The following is a 27,853-nucleotide window of genomic DNA, read 5'->3' as shown; positions in this document are numbered from 1 at the left end:
TCAATTTCTTATAGCCCTTTATCATCAAACCATGGATCATTCATATATACTGACAATATAACAAATAAAGGTTGTTTTAAATTATTACACGAATGTGATTATCCATTTGGGAAATACAATCGGTCAAAATGATACATTAAACACAGAACCATTCATAGAAATATTTGTTTCACCAACTAAAAGAACATAGGGCATTTTAACACAAGCTAAAACAGTTCCTTTCAAAGGACAAACAGGTTTCAAATGCCTGGAACGTCCTCTGACTGTTCCCATGGCAGCAGCAATTTTCCAAACATAAGTTTGTGGAGATCCAGTACTGGAATTCCACAAATTCCAGCTGACATTCCTTAGTCCCAAGATTCTGCTGTAGACACAGCATAAGAGTCACTATAGTCTTCCTGATTTCCAGACCAGTCAAGAATATACTGTTGTATCCCTGTGATGTTGTACCTTAAAGGAACAATGCCAGTACATCATCTCCAAAACAAAGTTCTGTTAGACTCTCGCAGTTCTTTTGTGCATGAAGGAAATCGTTGGATGGTGAAGTATTACTTGTCCAATTACCCTGAGGAAGCAATAACTTTGTATAACTGGTACATTGTTTATCATGTTCCAATACTTGTTTTGGAAACATTCCAAGACATCCCTCTAAAGTAGTATCTTTTGTAAAACATATAGGGATCCCTTTACCATATCCAATATAAGAAAAATTGTGAGTAATCTGGAACTCTTGGGTGAAAGGTCGATCTAACAGCCCGGTATCCTTAACCACAACCACAATTCCTTTTCCTTTCCAAGTGGCAGGATGTAAATTGGTGCATCAGGAACACAGGCCCAATAGGTCTCACTCTGGCATCTCTGGACGGTCATCAGCAACATCAGGGCCAGCCTCTCTCTACTCCATACACCGCACCAATCGTTTAGGCAACCAACGAGCTTCATTTTCTTCCTGTGAAAAAACACAAACATGCCCTAGTCCCCATATCAATAGAGGGTTGGGACCCTTCCATAAGCCAGCACAGGGATCTTTCCATTTAACTAGATCAAATTTAGTGGTGTCTTCATGTCAAAATTGATCAGCTGCAGATTTTCTAGAAGCATCCACATTTAAAAAATTAAAACAAATAAGGCCTGATTTAAAGCATTGTGTGGTGACTGGGGGTATAACTCCCCCTTCCTTAATTTTTTAAGATGTATCTTGAGGCTGCTCTAAGCTTTCTCAACAATACCTTTTCCTTGAGGATTATAAGGAGTCCCTGTTTTATATTCAATTTGCCATTGAAAACAAAATAGATAAAAAGCTTTACTAACATATCCAGATCCATTACCAGTTTTAATAACTTTTGGTATCCCCATATAGGAGAAACACGTTAGGCAATGATCAGCTACATGCTTAATAGCCTCACCAATTTGAGCAGTAACCATTAAAAATCCTGAATAAGTATCTATTGTTACATGTACATGTTTCAGTGTTCCAAATTCTATAATATGAGTGACATTCATTTGTCAAAAATGATTAGGAGGAAAACCTCGAGGATTTACTCCAAAATGAGGTACAATTAAATGTTGAGGACATGTAGCAAATTTTTTAACAATTTGGTTGTGGGGCGTTTACCCACCATCCCCACAGTTCCCCCAGAGTTTTCTTGAGTGTGAGCAGCAGGAAATATTAGATAGAAGGATTTATTTCAGAGATAAACAGATAGAAAATAAAGGATAGCCTTGAGAGGGTCTGGAACCTATTCCAACGGGCCCCGACTGTCTCTGGCCCAGGGTTTTTATAGAGACGCCAAGGGGTGGAGCAAAAGACCTCCTCCTCCAGCACAGCCAAGTGCAGACCATCTCAGACCCTGCTGGGTAAAGCCATGAGGAACCCGAGAATGGGCTCCCACATGTCCCCCTTCTTAATATATAAAAAAAATAACTATTAATGGCTTACAGCAATCTCCATATCTGTTACACCTCCCAGTATGGGAGTAGAGGATGATAAAGATGGCATTTCTCTTTTGAATTAGGTCCAAGGTGTCTACAGCAGTCTTAGCTGCCTCAAGCCCTTTCTAAACCAAAAACTCTTAAGGTGACTACAAACTTAAAGAATCCCTTAGCTTCATCATTACCATTAACAGGTTAACATAAATATTGCTATACATAGGCACAATTCTCTCAATCTTACAACTCAAAGCAAACTCTTAACAGAAGCATTTGAATTAGCATATATGGTGCTATATATAGTTAATTTTCTCTGCTTACAACTTTAACTCAATCATTTGAATTTTCTTGTTAACAGAACATAGGAAAAACTTCGATGTATTCACATCAAACTTAAAGATTTCCTTAACTCCACAAAACCAGGGTGCATTAATATCAATAGGTTTCTGTGAACATAATTCAATGTCATAACTCCTCTTTTCTTTATAATTTTTTAAACAAAATCTCAAACCTAGAGGAACCCAAACTTACACAGTTCCTATATGCTCATATAGAAATGCAGTATTCTCAACCTAACCATTAACGCTTTGAAAACTTTCAGCAAAACCTCCAAAAGCAGTTTTATAATAATTTTTTTTACACTTTAAAAGTAGTCTCTTAGTATACCCCATTTTCATTTCTTACTAACAAAACATGACATTAATCCACTCAAACAATTTTTGAAATTAGACTAATGAATATTAACTCTCCCTTTTCTTTATAATTTTTTAAGCAAAATCTCAAGCCTAGTTAGAAAACCCAAACTTTTCCATTTAAACATTTCCATTTGTAACACAAAACCAGTTCTGAACTTAATTCCATTTTTACATAAACAGTTCCATAAAACAATTCATAAATCACCTGTTAATAAAGCATATATGCATACACAAAACTGCATCTTGATTCTAAGTAGAAATACATTTCTTCATTTAAACAGTTCCATTTTTAACCCAATTCCAGAACACCGTTCCTAGGTGTTGCTGGAGGGCTTCTCTCCAGCTTCCACCAAGCCCCGCAGTCCCACAATCCACTTATAAAATAATCACTCAGATGCTTATATCACTTATAAACTGTATGGCCGTGGCAGGCTTCTTGCTAACTGTTCTTTATCTTAAATTAGCCCATTTCTATGAATCTATACCTTGCCACGTCGCTTGTGGCTTACCGGCGTCTTTACATGCTGCTTGTCCTGGTGGTGGCTGCTGTGTCTCTCCCTCCTTCTTCCTGTTTCCCCAATTCTCCTCTCTCCTTGTCCCGCCTATACTTCCTGCCTGGTCACTGGCCATCAGTGTTTTATTTATATAGAGTGATATCCACAGCACCTAGGTCATTACTCAAATTTTTCCATTGCAATGAAATCTCTATTGTTTATTTCATTTCTTAACTCTTAAAACTAAATGATAAATTCTGGTACTAGCCTTCCAAATATGAGAAATCCATAGCCAAAATCTTTTTGTAATTTTATCTCATTTTAAGTTCAAAAAGTTCAAACAAGAAATAAATTCTGGTATCAGGCTTTCACTTCCAAATATGAAGAGACATTTTTCAACCAAAACTTTTTGCAGTTAACAATTTTTGTTCAAACAAGTGTCTCTGAACTTTTATTCTCACAGACAGAGACCTTTTTAGGTACAGTAGCATTCTAAACCACACCATTTTTGATGTTAGCTCAGGTTTTTCTGTGTTGCATCAATTTTCCATGGATCTCAGCTGCGGATGCCTTGTTGTGCTGGTTCTGGCGTATGCCATTCTTAGCTTCTTAGTGGCTTCTGGAGCTTTTGAAACCATTCAGACTGCCTGCTTTGCAGTCTACTAGGACATTAACTTCTGTGTCTCAGGTTCTTTCACCATATACATTAAGAATAGACTCACGCTGGGCGGTGGTGGCGCACGCCTTTAATCCCAGCACTTGGAAGGCAGAGGCAGGCGGATCTCTGTGAGTTCGAGCAGCTGGCTACCAAGTGAGTTCCAGAAAGGCGCAAAGCTACACAGAGAAACCTGACTCGAAAAACCAAAAAAAAAAAAAAAAAAAAAAAAAAAGAATAGACTCACACTTAACATTTACACTTTTTTACAAACTCACATAACATGTGCTTAAGCATAAACTCACTCAACATTTACACATTTTTACAAACTCACATATAACATATTAACATCTACTTATACTTTAAGGAAACTATAGAACTACTTTAGCAAATATATTTCTTATTAATTCTTATATACTTATATTCTTCTTATTTCTTATTTAAACTTACATTTACAACTAGCATCTTACAAGCTTATTACTACATGTCTTAAGACTACCTAAGATACTTCTTGCAAGCTTATATTCTTAAAGGAATTCTATAGATCTATTTTACAAACTTATATAGGCTACCATTAGCATGTATCCAACTTAGCAAACACCTAAAGATTTCTTAACACAGATCTAACAAGACAGAATAATTTCTACAAACTCACATATCTTATTTTTGTCTTTCTACTTCTTACTCTTAATTATTATCACCATCTCTATTAGAAAGAGTCTCTTAACTAGACAGGAAGTACATACATCATTTCTAAAGTTTAGAGTTTATAGTCAGCTTTGTTATAAAGCACTGGGATTTAATGAGTGTTGTCATTATAGAGTTGTGATATTTGTTGCTAGGGGATTGTAGCATTCTCGGGACAAAGCCACACCCCAAAGTTGCTGAGTTCTCTCAGCCTTTCTGGAACCGGCAGAAATGTACTGTCAGTGGTAGACGTTTTTTGGTTTTTGGTTTTTGGTTTTTGGTTTTTCGAGACAGGGTTTCTCTGTGTAGCTTTGCGCCTTTCCTGGAACTCACTTGGTAGCCCAGGCTGGCCTCAAACTCACAGAGATCCACCTGCCTCTGCCTCCCGAGTGCTGGGATTAAAGGCGTGCGCCACCACCGCCTGGCTATGGTAGACGGTTTTTAACTAGAGGCTGTCCCTTCACCCAAATTCATAATGGTCCCCTAAGTACTTCAATCAGACAAATGTTTCTATTACAGCAGTACTTTTGGTTGGCTCTACCAAAAACTTCACTTCACGCTGAGGGTGAAATTACCGTATTTAGCTGCTGTATAGCTCTTCACCCAAAAACTGCACAGCTATTAGGTGATATAAAGTATTTTTCTAAAGAAGCTAGTAAAGCCAAAAGCGGCTCAGCTCTGAACTCTGTTTCCTCACTGTTTGCATTAACCAGTGACAAAACCTCAGAAATACTAATCGAGCCACTTTCATTCTGGTTCCTTTATAGGAAAGTCATTGGAGCTGACATTTCTTAGTTCCACACTCCTTACCAGATGCTTTGGTAACCACCGAGCTTCATTCTCCTCTTGTGAAAAGACACAAACATGTCCTTGACCCCACATTAAAACAGGATCAAGACCCTTCCATAATCCGAGCAGGGATCTTTCCATTTCACTTGATCGAAAGTCACTTGGGTGCCACTGTGCCAAAATCTATCTGCGGCAGACTGTTCACAGATATCCATATTCAAAAAGTTCAGACCAAAAAGTATGATTTAATGCATTATGTAGCTATTGAGGGTAAATTTCTTCCTTTTATTATTTGAAATTTTAAGACTGCTATGAGCCCTTTCTACAATACCTTGTCCCTGAGGATTATAAGGAATACCTGTTTTATGTACGATTTCCCATTGGGTACAAAATTGTTGAAATGCCTTACTACTATATGAAAAACACTTCAAGCAGTGCATAATTACATGTTTTATAGCTTCCCCGGGTTATGCACTAGCCATTAAAAATCCCGAATAAGTGTCAGTGGTCACATGTATATATTTTAATGCCAAATTCTGCAATATGCGTAACATCCATTTGCCATACATGATTGGGAAGAAGACCTCAAGGGTTTACCCCTAAGTGAGGAATAGGAAATATTTGACATATCCCACATCATTTAACTATTTGACAAACTGCTTCTTTGGTAAGATTGAATTACTTTCTTAAGCTTTTGCTATTTTGATAAAGAACAGCATATGACTGTTGAGCCATTTCCACTTGGGATAATGCTACTATCTTTGTTAACTTATCAGCCATTGCATTACCCTCAGCTAAAGGACCAGGAGGATTGGACTGAGCTCTATTATGGCCCATAAAGCATGGCAGCTTTCTTTTGTGGATAGCGTCTTGAGTTTGTTGAAACAATTTGACTTGATTGTTGTTAGTTCCAATATTTTCACCAAAACTGTTACTATTCAAAGGAGTCAAGAACATAAATGTTCTTTCATGAAACGTATCCTTCATTAGCTTACTTTGAGAAAAAGCATTTTCAGGATTTAGTATTTTTACTTCATTAGCTTTAACTCCTGATGTTATTAGCAGCTGTGATATTTAGCAAGAACAGACCTTATGCCAGAGGCAATCACCCCTCAGGGCTGCACTCCCTCATCTCATCAGAGTTAGTTGAAACAAAGCTTTTCTCAAAGAGGTGCTTTCTCTGACAGAAAAGAAAGCTTTTCTCCTGGATAGTTCTGTTCTGCCCTGGCTGGGCTCTTTCCCCAGACAGTGTTCTGACTCAGCAACACAACTGCTTCAGACACAGTTCAGCTTTACTGTTTTCCCAGAAAGGTCCTTACTCTGATAAGAAAGCTTTTTTTTTTTTTTTTTTTTTTTTTTTTTTTTTTTTTTTTTTTTTTTTTTTGCAGCTGTGTACCTATCAACCTGGAACTTTTAGGAAAGCAGACAACTATGCTGTTCCCACCAGCTTTAGCTTTGTTTGTTCATTAGCAATCTTCCCCTGGGTCCTGCACCTTCCTGCCTCAGCTCTGTGCTCCAGGAAGTTTACAACTGCAGGAACCCTAGTGTCCCCAAAATGCACTCCAACTCAGAGACGCTGGCCAGTCGCCTCTGGGTTTTTGTTCAGAAGCAAGGATACAATGCTAACAGTTTGCATTACTTCAGGGGATCTTTGCATTAGGATGATTAGGAGCACCTTTTCATTCTGAAATGCTCACTCAGAAACAAAACCCTTGATGCCTCAGCTTGGCTGTAACTGAAAAGCTTGGCTTTTTTGCTCTTCTCAGGTAAAGTTTCCTGCCCTTTTGGGCTCTCTGTAGCTCTGCACCCACACTCTCCCAAGCGTTTCCCTCAGGGGACTCTGACCCACTGTCTTTTACGAGCTTGAAGAGACAGAGCTTAGAAGAGGCTTTTAGGAAATTGTCCTGCCTCCTGCATTGCAGGGAGGATTTTTAAAGCTTGAAAGAGAACTTAGAGAGGTTTTGCTGTCTTAAGAGGTTTGTTGTTTTCCCTTAGAGCTAATCTCAGGTGGTCCCCATACTAATATCTTCAGGTGATTCTAATTTTTGTCCTTCTGAGAGAAAGTTCTGAAAGGCTTTAGTTTTTAAGTTTAAGAGAGCTTTTGAGAAAGATTAAGGCTTTTTAGAGAGATTTCCCCCCCAAATTTTCCAAGAAAAGCTTTATAGTTTAAGAGAAAGATTTTTTTTTTCCCCAAGAGAGAAAGATCAACTTTTCCCAAAACTTCTGAACTTTAAACTTTTTGACTTCTTACAGCCCCATTTTTGCCTCAGGGAGAAATTACTTTCTCCTGCTGCTTGAACTTAGCATTTCAGCTGTCCCCAGGTCAAAAGCTTCCATAGGAAACTTTTCCTTCCCCATAAGCTCAAAGAGAAGCTTTTTTACTACCCGAAAAGCCCAAAGAATGATTTTTCCCCCAGTTTGCATTCATAGCCCCCAAAGTTAGAAAATTGAAGAGTTTCTCTGTCTAGTTGCCTTACTTATTTTTCCTACACAATCTTATGCTTCTAAGTTTTTCCTATATTACCACCCTATATTTTATATTTATTTTTCACAGATAGAAATTGAGAAAGGGATAGAAGATAGGAAATTTTGACAGAAGAGAATTTTGCTGCAGCATTGGACATCCTTCCAGTCTGCTTTCCATTTCTCTGGATTTATTGCAGAGATAAACAGATAGAAAATAAAGGATAGCCTCGAGAGGGCCTGGAACCTATTCCAATGGGCCCCGACTGTCTCTGGCCCAGGGTTTTTATAGAGATGCCAACGGGTGGAGCAAAAGACCTCCTCCCCCAGCACAGCCAAGTGCAGACCATCTCAGACACCTGCACTCAGGCCCGTGGTCCTGATCATCCTCTATGCGGACCTGCTGGGTAAAGCCACGAGGAACCTGAGAACGGGCTCCCACATTTGGTGAGCAGTTTCTCTTGTTAAGTCAAATTGTTTTTTTTAAGCTTTTACTATTTTGATGATGTAATGCATTGCGATCGCTGAGCAAGTTCAACTTCAGATAAAGTAACCAACTGAGTAAATTTATCAGTTAAAGCATTACCTTCAGCCAATGGACCAGGAAGATTTGAATGTGTTCTTATATGTCCCACAAAATATGGCAATTTTCTTAAATGAATGGCATCCTGAATTTGTTAAAATAACTTTCTTATTTGTTCATTAATAATTTTAATATAAGAAACAGTTTTCATAACTTGAAGAGCTCTATAAGTGTATTGACTATCTATATATAAATTAAATGAATTATGTTTCAGAATTTGAAAGATCATTGTGACAGCTCTTAATTCAGCCACTTGAGCTGAGGCAGGAGTAGTTTGAACTATATATCCTTTGATATATGATCATATAAGCTGATTTCCCATTACATGAACCATCAGTAAAGACCAAAGCAGCATCTTCTACTGGAGTATGCATTACTACTTTAGAAAAGATAAAGGAATGTATCTGAGAAAACTGTAATAATTGATCAGCAGAATGATTATCAATTTAACCCAGAAATTGAGCAAAAGCAATTGCCCATGAATCATTATTTTGAAATAGCCAATCAATCTGTTGTTGAGTGAATGGCATAGCAATAGTTTTTGGCTCTTTGCCCAAATACCTTTTGGATTTAACTCACTTTGTACTAGATATGCTACAGCTTCATAATATGGATATAATACCTTAATAGGTGAAGCAGAAGATGTAACCATAAAAGAGGACCATCTTGCCATAATACTACTATAGAAGTAAGTCTAGTGGGCAGGATATATGCTTGTCAAGGTTGATCATAATTAATATGATGTATCTGTTGATAATGAATAGCATTCTCTACCTGTGCAAGAACCTGTCTTCCTTCTTTAGTTAACTGTCGAGGTGAATTAGGATCACTATCTCCTTTTAAAATATCATATACAGGTTCTAAATCATCAGTAGGTAATTTTAAATAAGATCATAACCACTGAATGTCTCCTAATAACTTTTGAAAATCATCCAATTTTTTTGTTTTGTTTTGTTTTTCGAGACAGGGTTTCTCTGTGTAGTTTTGCGCCTTTCCTGGGACTCACTTGGTAGCCCAGGCTGGCTTCGAACTCACAGAGATCCTCCTGTCTCTGCCTCCCGAGTGCTGGGATTAAAGGTGTGCGCCGCCGCCGCTCGGCTCAATGTTTTTAACTCATCTTTTTTTTTTATTTCTAATTTTTGAGGCTTTAATTCATTAGGATATAAGATATATCCTAAATACTAGAAAGGTGGCTCTCTTTGAACCTTTTCAGGGGCTATAATTAATTCTGTTTGGGCCAAATCTTGTTGTATCTGGCCCTTGGTACCTAATAAAATTCCCTCATCCTTATAAGCAAGTGAAATATCATCCATATAATGGATAATATAAACTTGTGGAAACTGAGCCCTAACTTGTTGTATAGCTTGAGCTACAAACTTTTGACATAATGTTGGGCTGTTAGCCATTCCTTGAGGCAAAAACTTCCAATGAAATCTTTTCATTGGTTCCTTAAGATTCACAGAGGGAATACTAAAAGTGAATCTTTGACAATCCTGAGGAGCTAAAGGAATAGTATAAAAACAATCTTTTGAAACACTAGCGCCATGAACAATATAATGCGTAAAAAAAAAAAAAAAAAAAAAAAAAAAAAAGAAAAAACACAGTGTATGCAAAAAAAAAAAAAAAAAAAAACAACAATCTTTTAAGTCCAATATAATTTTATATGTATTACTAAGTATTGCTATAGGGGAAGGCAATCCAGGTTGTAAAGCACCCATCAACAGCATCGTTTCATTTTCTAAGATCTTGTGATTTGCCTCCATTTTCCTGATTTCTTTTTTATAACAAAAATAGGAGAATTCCAAGGAGAATTAGAAGGCTCTATATGGCCATTGTCCAGCTGTTCTGTACTAACTGCTGGGCTGCTATTATCTTTTCTTCTGTTAGGGGCCATTGATCCACCCATACAGGCTCATTGGATTTCCAAATCACAGGGTCTGCATGGGGTACAGACTGTCCAATGACCCCTTCTAAAAACACTCTAATCCAGCTCTCTCAGGCCTTTGCTGTGGAGGCAAAGGAGATACACGTCTACCATTTCTTTTGCCTAAGCCTTGATCTGGCAATAACCCTTGCTGAAACATTTGGTTGGTGCCTACTTCATTAGGACTATACAAATAAACTCCCATCCAACTCATAACATCTCTTACCCATAAATTTACAGGCAGTCGAGGAACAATGTAAGGTCAGAAGTTTCCTTCATGCCCCTCCTCATCTTTCCAAATTAATCCATCACTACTCTGTTCAGGACTCTGAGACTGACCAATTCCTTGTACTTGTGTCTGTTGTTTCTGCCAGGCAGATGGCCATTGATTAGCAGTACATATGATTACAAACATATCTGCACCTGTGTCCAGAAGACCAGAAAACCTTTTTCCATTTACAAATAAAATTAGTTCTGGACATCATGGGCCTGTAGTTTGTAATAAATAAGCATCAGAAGAACCCAATCCTGCTTTTCCCCTTTTGTTTTGTATAGCTTGATTTTTTTGTTTGCACTTGTGGAAGTACCATCAATTGAGCAAGTCTCTGCCCTGTCTTTATAACAGAAATTCCATTGGGTGAATGAGTCACCACCTTAATCTCCCCTTCATGATCAGCATCTGGGACACCTGGAGCAACAAAGATCCCTGCGTAGTTGTACTACTTCTCCCAAGCAAAAGACCAATTGTGCCCTCTGGTGGACGCCCATAACTGCCTGTGGGCAGGGCCTCAACTTCCATTTCAGGAGTCAATACTGTGTAGGAGGAGGAACTGAGCTCCAATTCTTCACAGCCTGGGGTTGCTCTGTAGAGGCATTGAATGTATTTCTTTGCTGAGTAACGAATGGTTGGAGGGCCCCATAACATTGTTTGGGGGCCTGAGGCTGGCCCCTTTGCTCATATCCAGACAGAGGGTTTCCATGCACATCTTTTTATTGACTTACATTCATTTACCCAGTGTTTCCCTTTTTTACATCTAGGGCATAATCCAGGTTTCTTTCAGCTTTCCCTTATTGGGGCATTGCCTAATCTAATGTCCCATCTGACCACAGCCAAAACAACTTCCAGGTGATCCAACAATCCTCCTTTTTTTTCTGGAACCTGTCGTCTTTGCTGAAAAAAAAAAAAAAAGCACATCTTTAATTGTCTTTCCCTGCATTGCAGCAGCCACAGCCAGCCCTTGAGTATAAGAAGGGCCAATATCAGAGCATAACTGAATGGAAGCAGAAACATCTCCTTTCTTTCTGAATGGTCTAACGGCAGCCTGACAAGCTGTATTAGCATTCTCATAAGCCAACTGCTTTACAAGCAAAAGTTCAGCTTCATTATCCCCCAATAGCCTTCCTGTTGCTGTCATTAGTCTGGAAACAAAATCTTGAAACAATTCATCAGGTCCCTGTCTTATTTTTGGTAAATCCTCTGTTTGCTTTCCAGGGCCAGGGAATTTATTCCAAGCTGCAGAACTGACTTGAGCATACACTGCCACGTTAAAATTTAACTGATTATCCACATCTCTGTAATCACCTTTACCTGCTAACATCTCAAAAGTAATCTCAATAGGAATCTGTTGAGCTCTGTTAACTTTAGCCGTACTTTCACACTGCTCATGAAATTCTGTTTTCCATAGCAAATAATCTCCTCCAGACAAATAAGCTTTAGATATTTTTTCCAATCGCAGGAGGCAAGGCTTCAATTGCCATAGCTTCTAAGATGGCTTGAGTGAAGGGCACTGTTGGGCCATATTGAGAACAAGCAGATTTTAACTCCTTAAGTTGTTTAAAAGGAATAGGTGTATGTGACTACATTTCCTCTAACATCCTCCTGTTCCATAACTGGAAACATCTTAAATCCATTAATATTCTCTCCTTTATTAGCTGCTTCCCTTAAGCTAGCTTTCAATGAACTAATAAAGTTTGCCAAGAGCCTCTAGGCTTCTGAACCATTGCAATCACAGGAGGTTTCTTTACCTTAATAGTTGAGTCTTCAGGAGGGTCTAAACATGCTATCACTGTAGGGAGAGGAGTGCTTCTTTTCAAGGTAGAAATTTGAAGAGTTTCCAACTTTTTACTCAAAGGAGCTTTCAATTTTATCAGTTCTCCCTCCTCCTTAATTCTTTACTTGCCTGCTGTTCAACATTCATAGTCAGAAGCAGAGAGGAAATTTTTACAGCCTTTACTTTTAAATCTATTTCATCATCAGAATCTCACTGATTATTCTCTTCAGAGGACTTCATAGAGGCATTTGTATTAAATGATTCCTCTGGTAGAACAGAAGGTTTATTTTTTCTTGATTTAGGTAACATCTTCTATCTGTCAGGACGAAGATCTAGACTGTCCTGAATGAGTGTCCGGAGACTAAAAATATCTATTGGAAGTTTTCCTGGACCATGCTTATCATAATATTGCTGTATTTTAATTCCAATATGCATCCAAATATCTGGGTCCAAAGTGCCTTGTTTAGGGACCAAGGACAAATCTTCTTTACAAATTCTAAAAATTTACACAATTGCTTACATTTGATTCTAGCACCTCTAGCCTTTAAAGTTTCTTTAAGTAAATATACATACCTCTGTTTTCTATTTGCTTGACCCATATTTATACTTTATTCTTTTTTTTCTTGGAGTTGAGGACCAAACCCAGAGGCTTGTGCTTGCTAGGCAAGCACACTACCACTGAGCTAAATCCCCAACCCCTATTCTTTACTCTTATTCACCAAATTTTGTACACTGGGTTTACTTTATTTACACTTATGGCTTTTACTCTAAAATTAACTCACCACAGCTTCCATTTTTCTTGAGTACATTCCTTTTTCTTCTGTGGTGTCTATCACAAATTCCTCCACACCTGCTCCACATTGGTCGCCACCTGTAGGAGCCTGAGGACAGACAGCTGGGGAGCTGGGTAGAGGTGTGAGAATTGAAGAGACAATGAAGAAGACAGCAAAGAGTAAAGAGGTCTGCTGGCCAATGCTGCACAGCCCCAAGTTTACTTAACTGCAAGCTTACATACAGTTTTGAAGGACAGAGATAGAACAATGCACAGGACAGGCATTCAGCCATTATCTATCCTGCCTTGCATCTAGGAACAGGAAGTTTCATTTTCTATCTCAATTTATACCACTGGAAGGCAACAGCAGCCTGCATCTAGCAAAACAGTATGTTCCCTCTTATGAGATAATCAGGACTTTCTCACAGCCCTTCAAGGAGACTCTGTGGGCTAATCAGAACTTCCTCACAGCCTTGGAGCAGAGAGTTTTGAACTCTATTGACTCAGAATAGACTTCAGATTCAAACTGGGAAACTGAGTCAGTTGTGGGGTCCCACACTAGAAGGGCTCAGATGCTGAGGACAAAGGACCCCTGTATCAGTGTAACCTAAAAGAGGAGACAGGGATTACTTTGCAGAGATGAGATGCAGCCAGACTCAACTTGTATCTTCCACTTGGCTTTGCCATGAGAACAACAGAGGGATGGTGAACAGTAGTCTCTCCACCTTCCCTTACCTCCCTCCTACATCCATAGGGATCACAGCTGTTGTTGTTCCTGGTTATCATTATGAAAGTTAAGGAAGGAGTGTAACAGTCAAATGAACTTGGATAGAAAGTTACAACACAGCACATCACAAACCTTCTATCATTGAGTATGTTAAAAACAGTTATTAACATGTAAATGTCATATGCACATTAGAGAAAACACAGAGAAATGAATAAGCATCTAGATTACGTGGCAAAGAGTCTTTGCTTCTGCAGGGCATTTATCCACCAACCCCACAGATTCCCAGAGGTTTCTTGAGTGCAAGCAGCAGAAAATAATAGATAGAAGGATTTAGATTGTGGAGATGAACAGATGGAAAATACAGGATACCCTCAAGAGGGCCTGGAACCTATTTCAATAGGCCCTGAGTGTCTCTGCCCCAGGGTATTTATAAAGACACCAAGGGGTGGAGCAAAAGACCGCCCCCAACACAACCAAGTGCAAGCCATCTCTGATACCTGCACTCAGGCCCGGGGTCCAATCATCCTCTCTATGCAGACCTGCTGGGTAAAGCCACGAGGAACCTGAAAACGGGCTCCCACAGGTCCCACTTTCTTAATATATAAAAAATAACTTGTTATTAAGAGTTCACAACAGTCTCCATAGCTTTCCACCTCCCAGTATGGGAGTAGAGGATGATAAAGATAGCATTTCTCTTTTGGATTAGGTACAAGGTGACTACAGCAGTCTTTAGCTGCATCAAGCCTGTCTAAACCAAAACCTTAATACAATTGCAAACTTAAAGAATCCCTTAGCTTCACCATTACCATTAACAGATTAACATAAATATTGGTATCCATAGTTACAATTCTCTCAATCTTACATCTTTAACTCAATAAAATCATTTGAATTTTCTTGCTAACAGAACATAGGAAAAACTTCTGATGTATTCTCAAACTTAAATATTTCCTTAACTCCACAAACCCAGGGTGCATTAATATCAATAGGGTAAACATAATTTCTGCAAACATACATTCAACCTTAATTCACTCATAACTCCTCCTTTTCTTTATAATTTTTTAAAACAAAATCTCGAACCTAGTTAGGAAAAAAAACCAAACTTACACAGTTCCTACACACCCATTTTGAAAAGCAATATTCTCAATCTAACCATTAACACTTTGAAAACTTTTAGCAAAATATCCAACAGCAGTTTCTTAATAAAACTCTTTACACTTTAAAAGTAGTCTCTTAGTATACCCCATTTGCATTTCTTACTAACAAAAAAATGACATTAATCCACTAAAAAAATTTTTAAAATTAACTAGACTAAGGAATATTAACTCTCCCATTTCTTTTTAATTTTTAAAGCAAAATCTCAAGCCTAGTTAGAAAACCCACACATTTCTCTTTAAACAGTGCCATTTGTGACAAAAACCAGTTCCATAACTAATTCCATTTTTACACAAACATTTCCATAAAAATTCATGAATCGCCAGTTAATAAAGCATATATGCATACACAAAATTGCATCTTGACTCTAGGTAGAAACAATAAATTTCTTCATTTAAAGAGTTCCATTTTTAACACAACAAATTCCCGAAAACAGTTCCCAGGTAATTGGTATAAATAAACTCAAAATTGTCCAATTGCAATGAAATCAATTATTTATTTCATTAAGTCCCAAAAATCAAATGATAAATTCTGGTATTAACCTTCCAAATATGAAGAAATCCATAACCAAAATGTTTTTGTAGTTTTGTCTCACTATTTTAAGTTCAAAAAGTTCAAAAAAAATAAATAAATTCTGGTATCAGGCTTTCACTTCCAAATATGAAGAGATGTTTTACAACCAAAACTTTTTGCAGTTAACAATTTTAGTTCAAACAAGCATCTATGCAATTTTTATTCTCAAACCAGAGACGTTTTTAGGTACAGTAGTATTCTAAACAGCACCATTTATATTAATGTTATAAGAGACAGTAGAGAAGCCTTAGCTATAAGCTGAGCTATCCTAATTAATAATAAGTTTACATGGGTTTTTTTGAGCAGGTGGCCCCAAAGGAAAATTCATGTACAGAGAAGAGTCAGCACATTCAGAGTGAACATGACAACTGAAAAAGGAATGGAGTGCTACTCTGAGGACCCTGGAGTTAGAAAAAGTTAAAGAACTCATGGATTTCTCCCACACCCACTTAGTTACATTACAAACTAAAAGACCCATTTGGGTCTCTACATTTTTAATACACTGGACTCTTATATATGGCTAAGGAAATAAATTGTCTTCAAACAAATCAGACACTAACATGATGTTCTAGGGCTATAGGACAAGTTACAGCCTCATGTATAATAATGAGATATATGCAACTACCAAAACAGAGAGGATTTCCACAAGAAATGGCTGATATTGCAGAAAGAGGGAAACTATAGTGAGGCTACTAAACAATTTTTTTCTAAATAATAGGATAAACCATTTATAAAATGCATAGAGGAATTAAGACTGCAAACAAGATGTCAAAGGACAGGCACAGGCTGATAAGGAAATGTGCATGTCCTACAAACTTGATAGATGGTTTATGAACACTGGAATTCTTGTAAAGGTGAAACAAGGGTAGAGGATTGAGAAGTGGTTAAGCAAACACAAAGGGAATCAGGACAAGTTGGATGGTAGTCATTTAAGTATCGCCTCATGTCCAGATTGATCTTTGGGGACTCTCCAGATTCCTATCCATCATGTTCATGTAACTTCCATGTTCCAAGGTAAGGTATGGTAAAAAAGATAAGTACATCTCTAACTCAATCCCAGGACACCTATCTCTGATGAAGTCACCTGTGCTTTACCTGGCTTCAAACTCAGTCATTCCAATGGCATGACAGTCCATTGATGAGATCTCAAATGACCTAGGAGAAAAACTTCTTCTAATGTCTGTTGGGGAAATTTAGTAGTTGCTTGTTGAGGAAAGAAGATACTCTCTAAAGGTGTAAAGCTCCAAACTTTAGAGTTTACCTAGACAGTATAAGTAGTGCTCAATAGAAGCATTCATGGTTCTCTCCATTGGAACTGTGTATGCAGTGTGTCCAGGACCAATATCCTATGAAGGGAATCATTCCATCCTGGAGGGGCTTCATTATCTCCTGGGAAGGATGCATGTCATAGGCCTTGGGGATTTTCCAGCATATACAAGATTCACATTAAGGACCTGCTGGAGACACTATAAACAGAAAGGATTGTAAAGGAGGAGACCAATCATCAGTGGAGCTGCCTGCAAATCATACACTGAGCTGTAGGCATGCAGGTAGCCTGAGTAATATTTTTAGTATTGCTGATGCACATGTTTATCAGTTTTCCCTGTTTCTGTTCTAATCCCTCAATCATTCTTCTGTTGGCAACTTACTGATTCATGAATATAGGGACTGTAATGGAATCTGATGTGTCATTAATTAGAGCCCAATCTGAGAAGAGTACATCTTCTTTCTTTTCTCCATTAGATAACCACAGACCTAGTGTCTTTTCTAATTGCTGTGAGACAATGCATTAATAATTCACAAATGGCAGTGGTGGCACACACCTTTAATCCCAGCACTTGGTAGAAGAGCTAGGTAGATCTCTGTGTGTTCAGGGATACAGCCAGCATTGGAGACATATGCCTTTAAGACCTAGGGGGCTGTACATACAGATAGTGACGAGGCAGTCACGGGTTTGGGTTTACAACCAATGAGAAGGCAGAACAAAAGACTATGAAAAGACTTAGACACAGGAAATATCTCTATTTTGGGAAGCTAGGAGCACAAAGGAGGAAGGGTAAGATTTTAGCTCTGAACTCTGACCTCTTGGCTTTCTCTTTTACATTGGTTCTGTGTTACTTATTTAATAAGATGGTTAGTTACATCAACAACAACTCATTATTTCATTGTGCAAATGTCCTCTGCTAGTGAGCATAGTATCAGGTTGGCAGGCATGGTCCATCAGCAGTAGTAGACAGCTTACATATTTATCCACAATAGGGGGTAGATAAAGCTAACTGGGAATTGCCCACAATTTTCTATATGAAAAGGCCAGCCCCAATGACACAGCCCTTAGGATAAGGCCACACCTCCTAATCCTTCCCAAGCAGTTCCTATCTACTGCTGCCCAAGCCTTCCATTGTATGAGACTACTGGTTCCATTCTCATTTGAAGACAACAGGAATTTAAATTTATACACAATGTGAAATCTCTTGTAATTTTCATAGAGGTTAAAGTCATTATTGGCAATCCTAGTACTTTGAGCCAACAATAAATATGCTCTGAGCCAAGACCACACCCATGGAAGGCTCTATCTTGTGGAAGTGAAATATCATTTGAATGCTGAGAGAGAATTGTATTTGTTCTACCTAAAAACTACACTTCTAGGAATGTTTCTTAGTGCCAGAACCCAGAGAAAAAGGAAAACTTGCAATGGGGTCCAGCCATTTCCCAAGATTGAAGCAGAACTTGATGGCATTGTCCATATTGTACTACCTTTGTAGACACTGAGGTGCAGCATGTAGGTCAACATGGACATTTACAGCAGAGTTAAACTGAACTGATTCACAATGAAACATGGAGAAGACAGCTAAGTTGTATTGGAAACCCATCCTATACTCATGACAGAAATATAGCAAAGATTAGACAAAGGCTATCTGTTATTCAGAGCACAGAGATAAGAGTTTGAGTTGACACAATTCTTTGGAGACCACATAACTTCAATCAGGATCCACTGATGCCATGTACATGATGTAGCAAGATGTGGGATTTCCCACTGAATTTGTGTCTCTCTTATTCATATCATTCCTTGCCTGATGATGATTCCTTCCTTCTGGAATGTCAAGTGACCACTATCCAAGGCATGTTGAAGCCATGATCTAATAAGCACTGTGGGATAAGCAAATGTTTGAATTACAAAGTCAAGAGAATTTGGTCTTTGACTTTCTTCTGACTATTAGAGTCTAAAAAGCCAAAGAGAAATAGATCGCCTCTCCTAGTAAGAGGTGAAAGTGAAACACTCAGAGGCTGCCAGGGTAGAGGTTATGCTGTATAGTAGGGTATTTGATTGTAAAATTACAATAAGTTATTTGATATGTTTGTATTGTAGAAATAATTTTTTGTCCTGATTTTGAGAAACTGAGGTAAATTCAAGGCAGGACCCATGAATTTCAAAATACTGTCACATAGAAATCCTTTTAGCATCAGAGAAGAGGAAATTGGACACAGCAGATGAAATCTCTGCAGAGGGAATTCCAGCAATGGATAAAGGGTGAGATGTCTTAAAACATTTGTGTTTGAGCAAGGACCTGTGTCCCTCCATTTTGGAGAGGAGCAGGTTGTAATATGAGCTCACAGCACACCTGGAGACAAATACGCTCCTTTTAGGTCACTTGACACTTAAGAGAGATTCAGCAAAGCCTTGTGACCTCATGAGTATGTGAGATAACTGACTACATACTAGGTATGGTTCAGCAATGGGAGCTGTTATCAAGATGACATGATGAATAATGCATTTCAGAAAGGATCAACTGTGCCAAAACCAAAAGGCCACTAAGTCTCAGGGCTGGCAAATATTTTGTAAGTTTTGAACCGGTTTTGGTTCCATCTAAACCTGAGAGAATATAATAAGAGGGAGGAAGCACATTCTGAGTGATCAGGACAAGGGAAAGAGAGATGGAGTGCCATGATGAGTACTTTGGGAGACAGAACAAATTAATGAACCTATGGAAGTTCCCCACACATACTTAGTTACATTACACATTGAAGAGGAATCATTGTCATGGGACCCATTTTGTCCCTGAATTTTAGATGGTCAGGTCTCTTATGTATGGCTACAGAAATGACTGTTTGGTCTTAAAATAGACTCTGACACCGTGTTACAGGATATAGGTCAAGTTACAGCCTTATGTATAAGAGTGATGCATACACAAGCACCCAAAATGAAGAAATTTCAGCAAGAATTGACTGTATTGCAGAAAGTGAGAAACTATACTGAGGCTACTGAACAATGTATTTCTATGTAACGGGATAAACAACATATAGAGTTCAGACAGAAATTGAGGCTATGAAGAAGATGGAGGGGTAATATGGAAAATTGTTTGTCCCACAGGCATTAAGACATGGTTGAAGAACAGCAGAATCCATGTAAATATGGAAGATGTTTATGGGGCTGAGAAGTGTTCTACATAACTGTAATCAAGACAAGATGGACCAACTGGGTCCCAAGCATTCTATTGTATGAACCTATAGGTAACATTCTCATTCTAAACCACAGTGACTTTGAAGTTATAGACCATGTGAAATCAGCTGTGATTGTCAGAGAGATTAACTCCAGTATGGGCAAACCCTGCCCTTTGTACTGACTATTTTTGCCTGAACCAAGAGCACATCCATGGAAGTCTCTATCTGGTGAAAGTGCAAGTTCATTTGCAAGGTGAGAGACCACTGCAGGGGCTGATGCTCAAATCAGTACTTCTAGCAGGGCGTGGTGGCTCACACCTTTAATCCCAGCACTCAGGAGGCAGAGCCAGGCTGATCTCTGCGAGTTAGAAGACGCCAGCCTGGGTTACCAAGTGAGTTTCAGCAAAGGCGCAAAGCTACACAGAGGAACCCTGTATTGAAAAACAAAAGAAACAAACAAAAAAGCTACTTCTAGGCAAGTTTCTCCAGGGTCAGCACCCAAAGTAGAAGGAAACTGTGTGATGGGGCTGACACTGTCCCAAGATAGCAGAACATGACAGCACTGTCTACATTGTACTAGATGTGTAAACAGGAAGTGCACCCTGGAGGTCACCATGACTCTCTGCAGCACTATTAAAGAGGACAGCCTCACCATATAACTGGTCAGATGTTCAGTGTCCCTCCTAACAGTCCCTGTGAGGTCACACTTCATAGAACATGGTGATCACTAAGTGGAATTGGAACCCCACCATATACTCCTGACTCAACTATAGGAAACTGGACTGTTTAGATAGTTTAAACTATCTGTGCTTCAGTCCTGAGTGAATGACCCAGGACCACTGACCCCTCACTAGGGAGGTAAGCATGAGCTCCTAGCACACAGGGGGTGAATATGGACCTGAGTTTGTGAAAAACCATGGAGACACTGGTAAAATTCTAGTTGAGCTTTCACAAAAACTAAATGGCTTACAGAGATTACTAGTTGAAAGTTTTCAAGGGAAGGAAGTACAGGTGGAAAACTGCGATGGATTTTGGGAGATCTTTGCAAGTAAGTGTCAGAGAGGTGGACATTTAACTTTGTTCAGTGATTATACAGTCTCTGTGTCCCTCATCAATTCACTGTAGAGATGCCAATGTTGTCACAAAACTGTTTTAAAAGCTGTGGAGTCAGACTCATGTATGGCACACAGAGTGTCAGTACAGAGGAACAGGATTATTTATTTATTTACGTATTTATTTTTTTACTTATTATTTACTTATTCGTAGGACAGCATATTCAGACAAAGCCCACATTATACTCAACTACTTTCACACGTGTTTGTTTCATTTTGTTTTGTTTTGACTTTCCCTTATTGCTTAGATACAAGATCTCTTTAAATTTCCCAGTCCAGACCATCAACTCTGGTCCATTTTTCAAGGAAACCGCAGAGCAGCTAGGAGCAAGGATTGACAGATGACGGCTGGTTTGAAAATCATCTTTAAAAGGCACTTCTCATTCCCACATTAGTGTAATGCTTCATTAGTTTAAAGTAAAACAGAGTCAACGTGATTATTTTTAAACGCTGTAGTAAGATTCAAATCATAACATATGGACCACGACTTTACAGGGCTAATATTCCTGTCAAAGGCTAGACTCACACTCATGTTTCTTAAGTTGTGGATCTGGAGGTGAACACCAGGCTCATGCCCCAGGGATGTCCTGCTGACTCAGCTTCTTCCTCCAATACTCTCCAGCAGGCACCCAGACTGGAATCCACAGTAGGGGAAAAGGCCACACCTGGGTTCCCACAATTCTTTCGCATAGACTTCTGGGAAATGTAGTCTCCGGCAGTGACGTCACGGTAAGCCAACCAGGAAATTCCCTCCTGGCCTTCAGTGCACATGTGTGTAACTTCCTCAAACTTGTGCGAGAGTCCTGCCCGCTGTACATTCCTCTTGCGTCTCAGACATGGAGGTTGGTCCAGGGTGCAGCGCAGCCTGAGGCACTGTGCTGAGTGCAGGGATCGGTCGTGGAGGGAATGGACCTGGGTTTGGAGTGAGAGAGCGCAGAAGAGGCTGCCTTGGTGCTCTGCTGAACTGGCTGGGACACGTGAGGTTGCAGGTCAGGGCTGGGGAGAGGGCGATAGAGACTGCTCCCTAAATGATTTCCGTAAGTTGCTGCTTGCCACCCGAGTTCCCCTTTGGCTTCTGTACAGAAGAGCTGCCTGGTAGGGCGGAGTAGATGATAGTGCAAAGTCCAAGATTGCAAACTAATGATGGTCAGCTGCCTGCCTGCTCCTGAGGTGGAGCTGGGAGCTCAGTGAGCAGCTTTGGTGGGGAAGCATGCTTCTCTAGCTGAGCCGTTTTCACATGGACGCGGTCAGATTCTCAATATTTGTAGTGCAATTTGTAGGGTTTCTGGTCCTTCCTGAACTCTGCAGCCATCCTAATGTAAGGTCTTGAGGTCATGAATGGGATCTCTTCCAGTTAGAGAATTAAGAGAGAAAAACTTCGCAGTGAAACAAAGGTCACAGGTGGGAAATTGGGAGCCCGTTAACCTATCTGCCAGAATCCGCTTCAATAGAAAAGCTTTGCCTAGGGTGAGAGAACACACATACACCCCCACACAGAGGGACCCTCTGCAGGAAGAATGGGAACTGGAGGAGCTGACTCCAGGCTTCACTTAAGGACTGGGTTTTCTTAAACTTTGAAAGGTCTTCCATCCCTTCTGTCGGGTGGACCACAGTGGTTGTGTCAACATATTTTGATTTTGTCTTGGAAGTGTTGAGCTACTCCATAAGCAGGGTGTCTTGGCACAGAGAAAAAATGCTCATGGACTTGTGTTTCAGTGCCAGGCTTTTGTGTCAGGTCAGGAGGGTGAGGAAGAACTCACTGACTGTGTTTATTTACCTGATTTAAAGTAAACAGACCTGTGATAGAAAAGAAACTTCAGTCTACTGTATTGCACATCCTTGTCATCTCGGCATTTGTGAAGGGAGACAGGACCTCTGGTCCTCCCCTGCTTCACAGCAAATTCAAGGGTGCCTGGGATACCTGAGTCTGTGTCTGAAAACATTAAACTTCATGGTCATGAGAAATACTTTCTGTGTTCATTTCATGTTTCTTACAGTGAGCGCCATGACAAATCCATGCAATCAGCACATTGCTCACGTAAGAACTATTTGTGGTTAACTTCTGTTGACATGTTTCACGTGTAATTTAATGTTTTTTTCACTAACGTACTTTTTTTGTTGAAGACATTAACTTTTGGAGTCTAGGTAATTGTTTGCATTTACTCTATGAAGAGAAATTCTCAATGCTTTACAAATATTCCTGTTTGTAGTGATTGTTCATTCCCTTTTAGATATTAATCTGTGTTTGTTACTGTCATGACCTGATGCTGATTTCTTCTCGTTTTATTTATTTCTTACAGGTTGCTCCGTTCATGTCCAATCTGAGACTCCATTATATCTTCACTTCCATTCTGTAGTTCTTGACTGATGTGGCTGCTGTGGTTACATTCCTGGGTCTTTTTCTGCAGCTGCAGCTGGGATGCCTTCCCCTGACCTTACACCAGAGGTTCCAGTGAGTGTATTTTAAGCACTATGTCCTTTGATCAGGACATAGGCTGCTCTGTATGGAAGGTCACTACTGTTAGGAACCTGATCAGGAATCCAGTCCTCCCTTTGCATCTGGCCTGGACTTCCCACCAATCTTCAGTGTTGTCTGGTTCTCTGAAAAGGTGTCTCTGAGGGATACTGACAGGAGATGAATGCATTTTTAATGTATCTACTCTGTCCATTCTTTTGTTCTAGGCTTGCCTCTAGGACCAGTCTCTATTCTCTTTATATTATATATATTTACATTAATATATTATTGCTATTAATATCTTAATATTGTTATTGGTTTTAATTAAATGAAAGTGCAGTATCATTCATTGATGTTTATTTCAGGAAATGTTGTCCTTCTGGGATGTGGCCATTGAGTTCTCTGCAGAAGAGAGGGAATGCCTGGAGCCTGCTCAGTGGAATTTGTACAGGGATGTGATGTTGGAGAATTACAGCAACCTTGTGTTCCTTGGTGAGGCTCTCATCCATAGTGAATTCTTATTTCACCATCAACATGTGGCTTCCTCACTTTGTGTGGTATCTCATGGGAGCATTTCATCAGCCATTTTCATATCCTTTGTTTTCAGAAAAATTAAGGAGATTGCTGTATTAAAAATCATTTCAGAACGTGTGAGGTGGTTCAGTTGTTAATAGCATTGACTGCTCTTCTACAGGATCGGGGTTCATTCCCCAACACTTATGTGGCAGCTTAAACTGTCTGTAATCCCACGGTCTGACACTCTCATGGGATTGTGTTCTGACAAATAAAGCTTGCTTGGAGTCCGAGGGTGATGCTAGCCACTGGCTGACCACAGAGCTTCAGAGACTTGTAGAAAGATGGACCGGAAGTGTAAGTCAGGGCTGAGACAGGATCCAGGATCCAAAGATGTAGGAAGTCACTATGTCTGTTCCCCTGCGTCTCTGATCATTCAGGTTTTTCACCCCAATGCCTGACTCTAATTTTTTTATTTGTAGAGATTAATTTGATTAACATTTTATTCTCACACAGACATCCCTGCAAGTAAAGCACCAATGCACATGTAAAATTAAAATAACATATTCATAAAGAACCATTTCACTGTTTTTTCTCTTTGTGTTTTACATTTCTGTGTTAGGTGTATTTTTCCTTCACTCCAGTGGGACTCTCAGAAATTCAATGGCATGAGACCTCAAGTACACTTGTTAATTAAATTGTTTCAAACTTCAGGGTTTTTTTTTTTTGTTTGTTTGGTTGGTTTGGTTTGTTTCTTTTTGTTGTTTTTTGTATTTTTGCCTCCCTTTTTGACTCTGGACAGTCCAGGCTGACAGAGATGAGTGCTTCCATGTAGGTCAACTTGATCCACTTAGAACAGCCACTTTAAAGCCATGAGCCTCCATGGCCGGCTATTTTTTAAAACAGTTTCTCACTGAACCTGCAGCTGCCATTTAGCTGGACTTGTGGGTTGACAAGCCCCTAGGACCTGCCTGTCTTGCCCACCAGGTCTGGGGTTCCAGGTGCATGCCACTGGCCAACTTTTTATTTTTTATTAAGAGATTTTTCTATTCATTTTGCATATCAACCACAGATTCCCCTGTCCTCCCTCCTCCCACGCACCAGACTTCCCTCTTCCCAATTCACCCTCCATTCCCACCTTCTCCAAGGCAAAGTGGAGTCAGCAGAGTGTGGTAGATTCTGATGAGGCAGGTTCAGTCCCCTCCTCCTTGTACCAAGGCTGAGCTAAGTGTCTCAGCATAGGCCCCAGGTTCCAAAAAGCCAGGTTGAGGAACTAAGGACAGGTCCCAGTCTCACTGCCTGGGGACCCCCTAAACAGTTCAAGTTAAACAATTGTCTTGCTCATCTAGAGGGCCTAGACCAGTACCATGGGGGCTTCTCAGCTATTGGTTCACAGTTCTTGTGTTTCCACTAGTTTGGCTAGTTGTCTCTGTACTTTTTCCAATCATGGTGTCGATATCTCTTGCTATTTAATCCCTCCTCTCTCTCATCTATTGGACTCCTGGAGCTCCACCTGGGGCTTGGTCGTGGATCTGTGCATCTGCTTCCATCAGTCACTGGATGAGGGTTCTATCATGACAGTTAGGGTGTTTGGCCATCCGATCACCAGAGTAGGTCAGCTCAGGCACCCTCCTAACCATTGCCAGTAGTCTACAGTGGAGGTATCTTTGTGAATTCCTGGGGACCTCTCTAGCACTCTGCTTCTTCCTATTCCCATGGCATCTTCATTTATCATGGTATCTCTTTCCTTGTTTACCCACTCTGTTCCTATTCCAGGTAGGACCTCCTGTCCCCTAAGCTCTCTTTCCCCTGACCCTTGCCCTCTATTACCCATCATCACCCCCAGCTTCCTCATGTATATCTCATCCATTTCTCCATGCTGTAGGATCCTTGTGTCTTTTCCAGTGTCCTCTTTTACAAGTTATTTTCCCTGGAGCTGTGAGTTGCAGTCTGGTTATCCTTTGCTTTACATTTGTATCCACTTATGAGTGAGTACATACCATGTTTGTCTTTCTGAGTCTGGGTTACCTCACTTAGGATGATTTTTTCTAGTTCCATCCATTTACCTGCAAACCTCATGATGTCATTGTTTTTCTCTGCTGAGTAGTACTCCATTGTGTATGGTTACCACATTTTCTTTATCCATTCTTCAGTTGAGGGGCCTCTAGGTTGTTTCCAGGTTCTGGCTCTTAGAAATAATGCTTCGATGAGAATAGTTGAACATGTGTCCCTGTACTGTGATTGAGCATTCCTTGGGTATATGCCCAAGAGTGTTATAGCTGGGTCTTGAGGGAGATTGATTCCCAATTTTCTGAGAAAGCCCCTTATTGATTTCAAAAGTGGCTGTACAAGTTTGCATTTCAACCAACAGTGTAGGAGTGTTCCCCTTGCTCCACATCCTCTCCAACATAAGCTGTCTTCAGTATTTTTGATCTTAGCCATTCTGACAGGTGTAAGATGGTATCTCAGAATCGTTTTGATTTGCATTTCCCTGATAACTAAAGATGTTGAGCAATTCCTTAAATGTCTTTCAACCATTTGAGCTTCTTTTGAGAATTCTCTGTTTAGCTCTATAGCCCATTTTTTAATCGGACTGTTAGGAATTTTGATGTCTAGTTTCTTGAGTTCTTTACATATTCTGGATATCAGCCCTTTGTCTGAGGTGGGGGTGGTTAAGATCATTTCCCATTTGGTAGGCAGTCATTTTGTCTATTTGACAGTGTTCTTTGCCCTACAAAAGCTCTTCAGTTTCAAGATGTCCCATTTATTAATTGTTTCTCTCAGTGTCTGTGCTCCTGGTGGTATATTTAGTAAGTGATCTCCAGTGCCAATGAGTTCAACACTACTTTTTACATTCTCTTCTATCAGGTTCAGAGTAACTGGGTTTATGTTGAGGTCTTTGATCCACTTGGACTTAAGTTTTGTGCACAGTGACAGATAGGGATCTATTTGCAATCTTCTACTTGTTGACATCCAGTTATACCAGCACCATTTGTTGAAGATTCTTTCTTTTTTCCATTGTACAGTTTTGGCTTCTTTGTCAAAAATTAGGTGTTCATACATGTGTGTATTAATGTCAATGTCTTTGTTCAATTCCATTGGTTCACATGTTGGTTTTTATGCCAGTACCAAGCTGTTTTTTATTACTGTAGCTCTATAGTAGAGCTTGAAGTCAGGAAACGTGATGCCTCCAGAGGTTGTTTAATTGTACAAGATTCTTTTGGCTGTCCTGGATTTTTTGTTTTTCCAATTGAAGTTGAGTGTTGTTTTTTCCCCGGTCTGTGAAAATTGTGTTGGGATTTTGATGGGAATTGCACTGAATCTATAGATTGCTTTTGGTAAGATTTCCATTTTTACAATTTTAATCCTACCTATCCATGAGCATGGGAGATCTTTCCATTTTCTGATATCTTCTTCAATGTCTTTCTTCAGGGACTTAAAGTTGTTGCCATACAGGTTCTTCGCTTGCTTACAGTTACCCCAAGGTATTTTATATTATTTGTGGCTATTGTAAAGGGTGATGTTTCTCTGATTTCTTTCTCAGCCCATTTATCATTTGTATATTGGGGGGCTTTGGATTTTTTTGAGTTAATCTTGTTTCCTGCATGCTACTGAAGGTGTTTATCAGCTGTAAAAGTTCCTTGGTCAAATGTTGGGGGTCAGTTATGTATACTATTATGTCATCTGCAAATAGTGAAAGTTTGATTTCTTCCTTTCCAATTTGTATCCCTGTGATCTCCTTTTGTTGTCTTATTGCTCTACCTAGAACTTCAAGTACTATATTGAATAAGTATGGGCAGAGCAGAGAGCCTTGTCTTGTTCCTAGTTTTAGTGGAATT

The 27,853-nt window shown here is 39.5% G+C and overlaps 1 protein-coding gene and 2 long non-coding RNA genes across 10 annotated transcripts in view; 1 reads left to right on the top strand and 2 right to left on the bottom strand.

Moving 5' to 3' along the window:
• The window catches only part of LOC114685531 (zinc finger protein 58-like), a 127,234-nt gene that overhangs the window by 60,287 nt on the left and 39,094 nt on the right, over nt 1-27,853 (top strand). For 2 of the 8 annotated variants that reach the window (XM_037209347.1, XM_037209356.1), the window contains exon 2: nt 23,867-23,993. In XM_037209347.1, coding sequence (XP_037065242.1) covers nt 23,867-23,993 — 127 coding nt within the window. Of the gene's footprint in view, nt 1-21,695; nt 21,776-21,804; nt 22,036-23,043; nt 23,085-23,346; nt 23,499-23,866; nt 23,994-27,853 lie in introns of those variants that run through there. The other 6 variants (XM_037209351.1, XM_037209350.1, XM_037209349.1 and 3 more) reach the window with 6 other exon arrangements.
• LOC119088702 lies at nt 66-21,674 on the bottom strand. The gene is made up of 2 exons (XR_005092397.1): nt 21,573-21,674; nt 66-949 (listed from the first exon to the last, which is right to left on the bottom strand). It is a non-coding gene; the product is annotated as an uncharacterized LOC119088702 (long non-coding RNA).
• Nucleotides 11,193-14,284, bottom strand: LOC119088703. The gene is made up of 2 exons (XR_005092398.1): nt 13,053-14,284; nt 11,193-11,390 (listed from the first exon to the last, which is right to left on the bottom strand). It is a non-coding gene; the product is annotated as an uncharacterized LOC119088703 (long non-coding RNA).

This window comes from Peromyscus leucopus, chromosome 11 (genome assembly GCF_004664715.2).
Source record: "Peromyscus leucopus breed LL Stock chromosome 11, UCI_PerLeu_2.1, whole genome shotgun sequence".
NCBI classification, from domain to species: domain Eukaryota; kingdom Metazoa; phylum Chordata; class Mammalia; order Rodentia; family Cricetidae; genus Peromyscus; species Peromyscus leucopus.
Note: the sequence above shows the minus strand (reverse complement) of the source record. Positions and strands in the feature narration are given on the sequence as shown.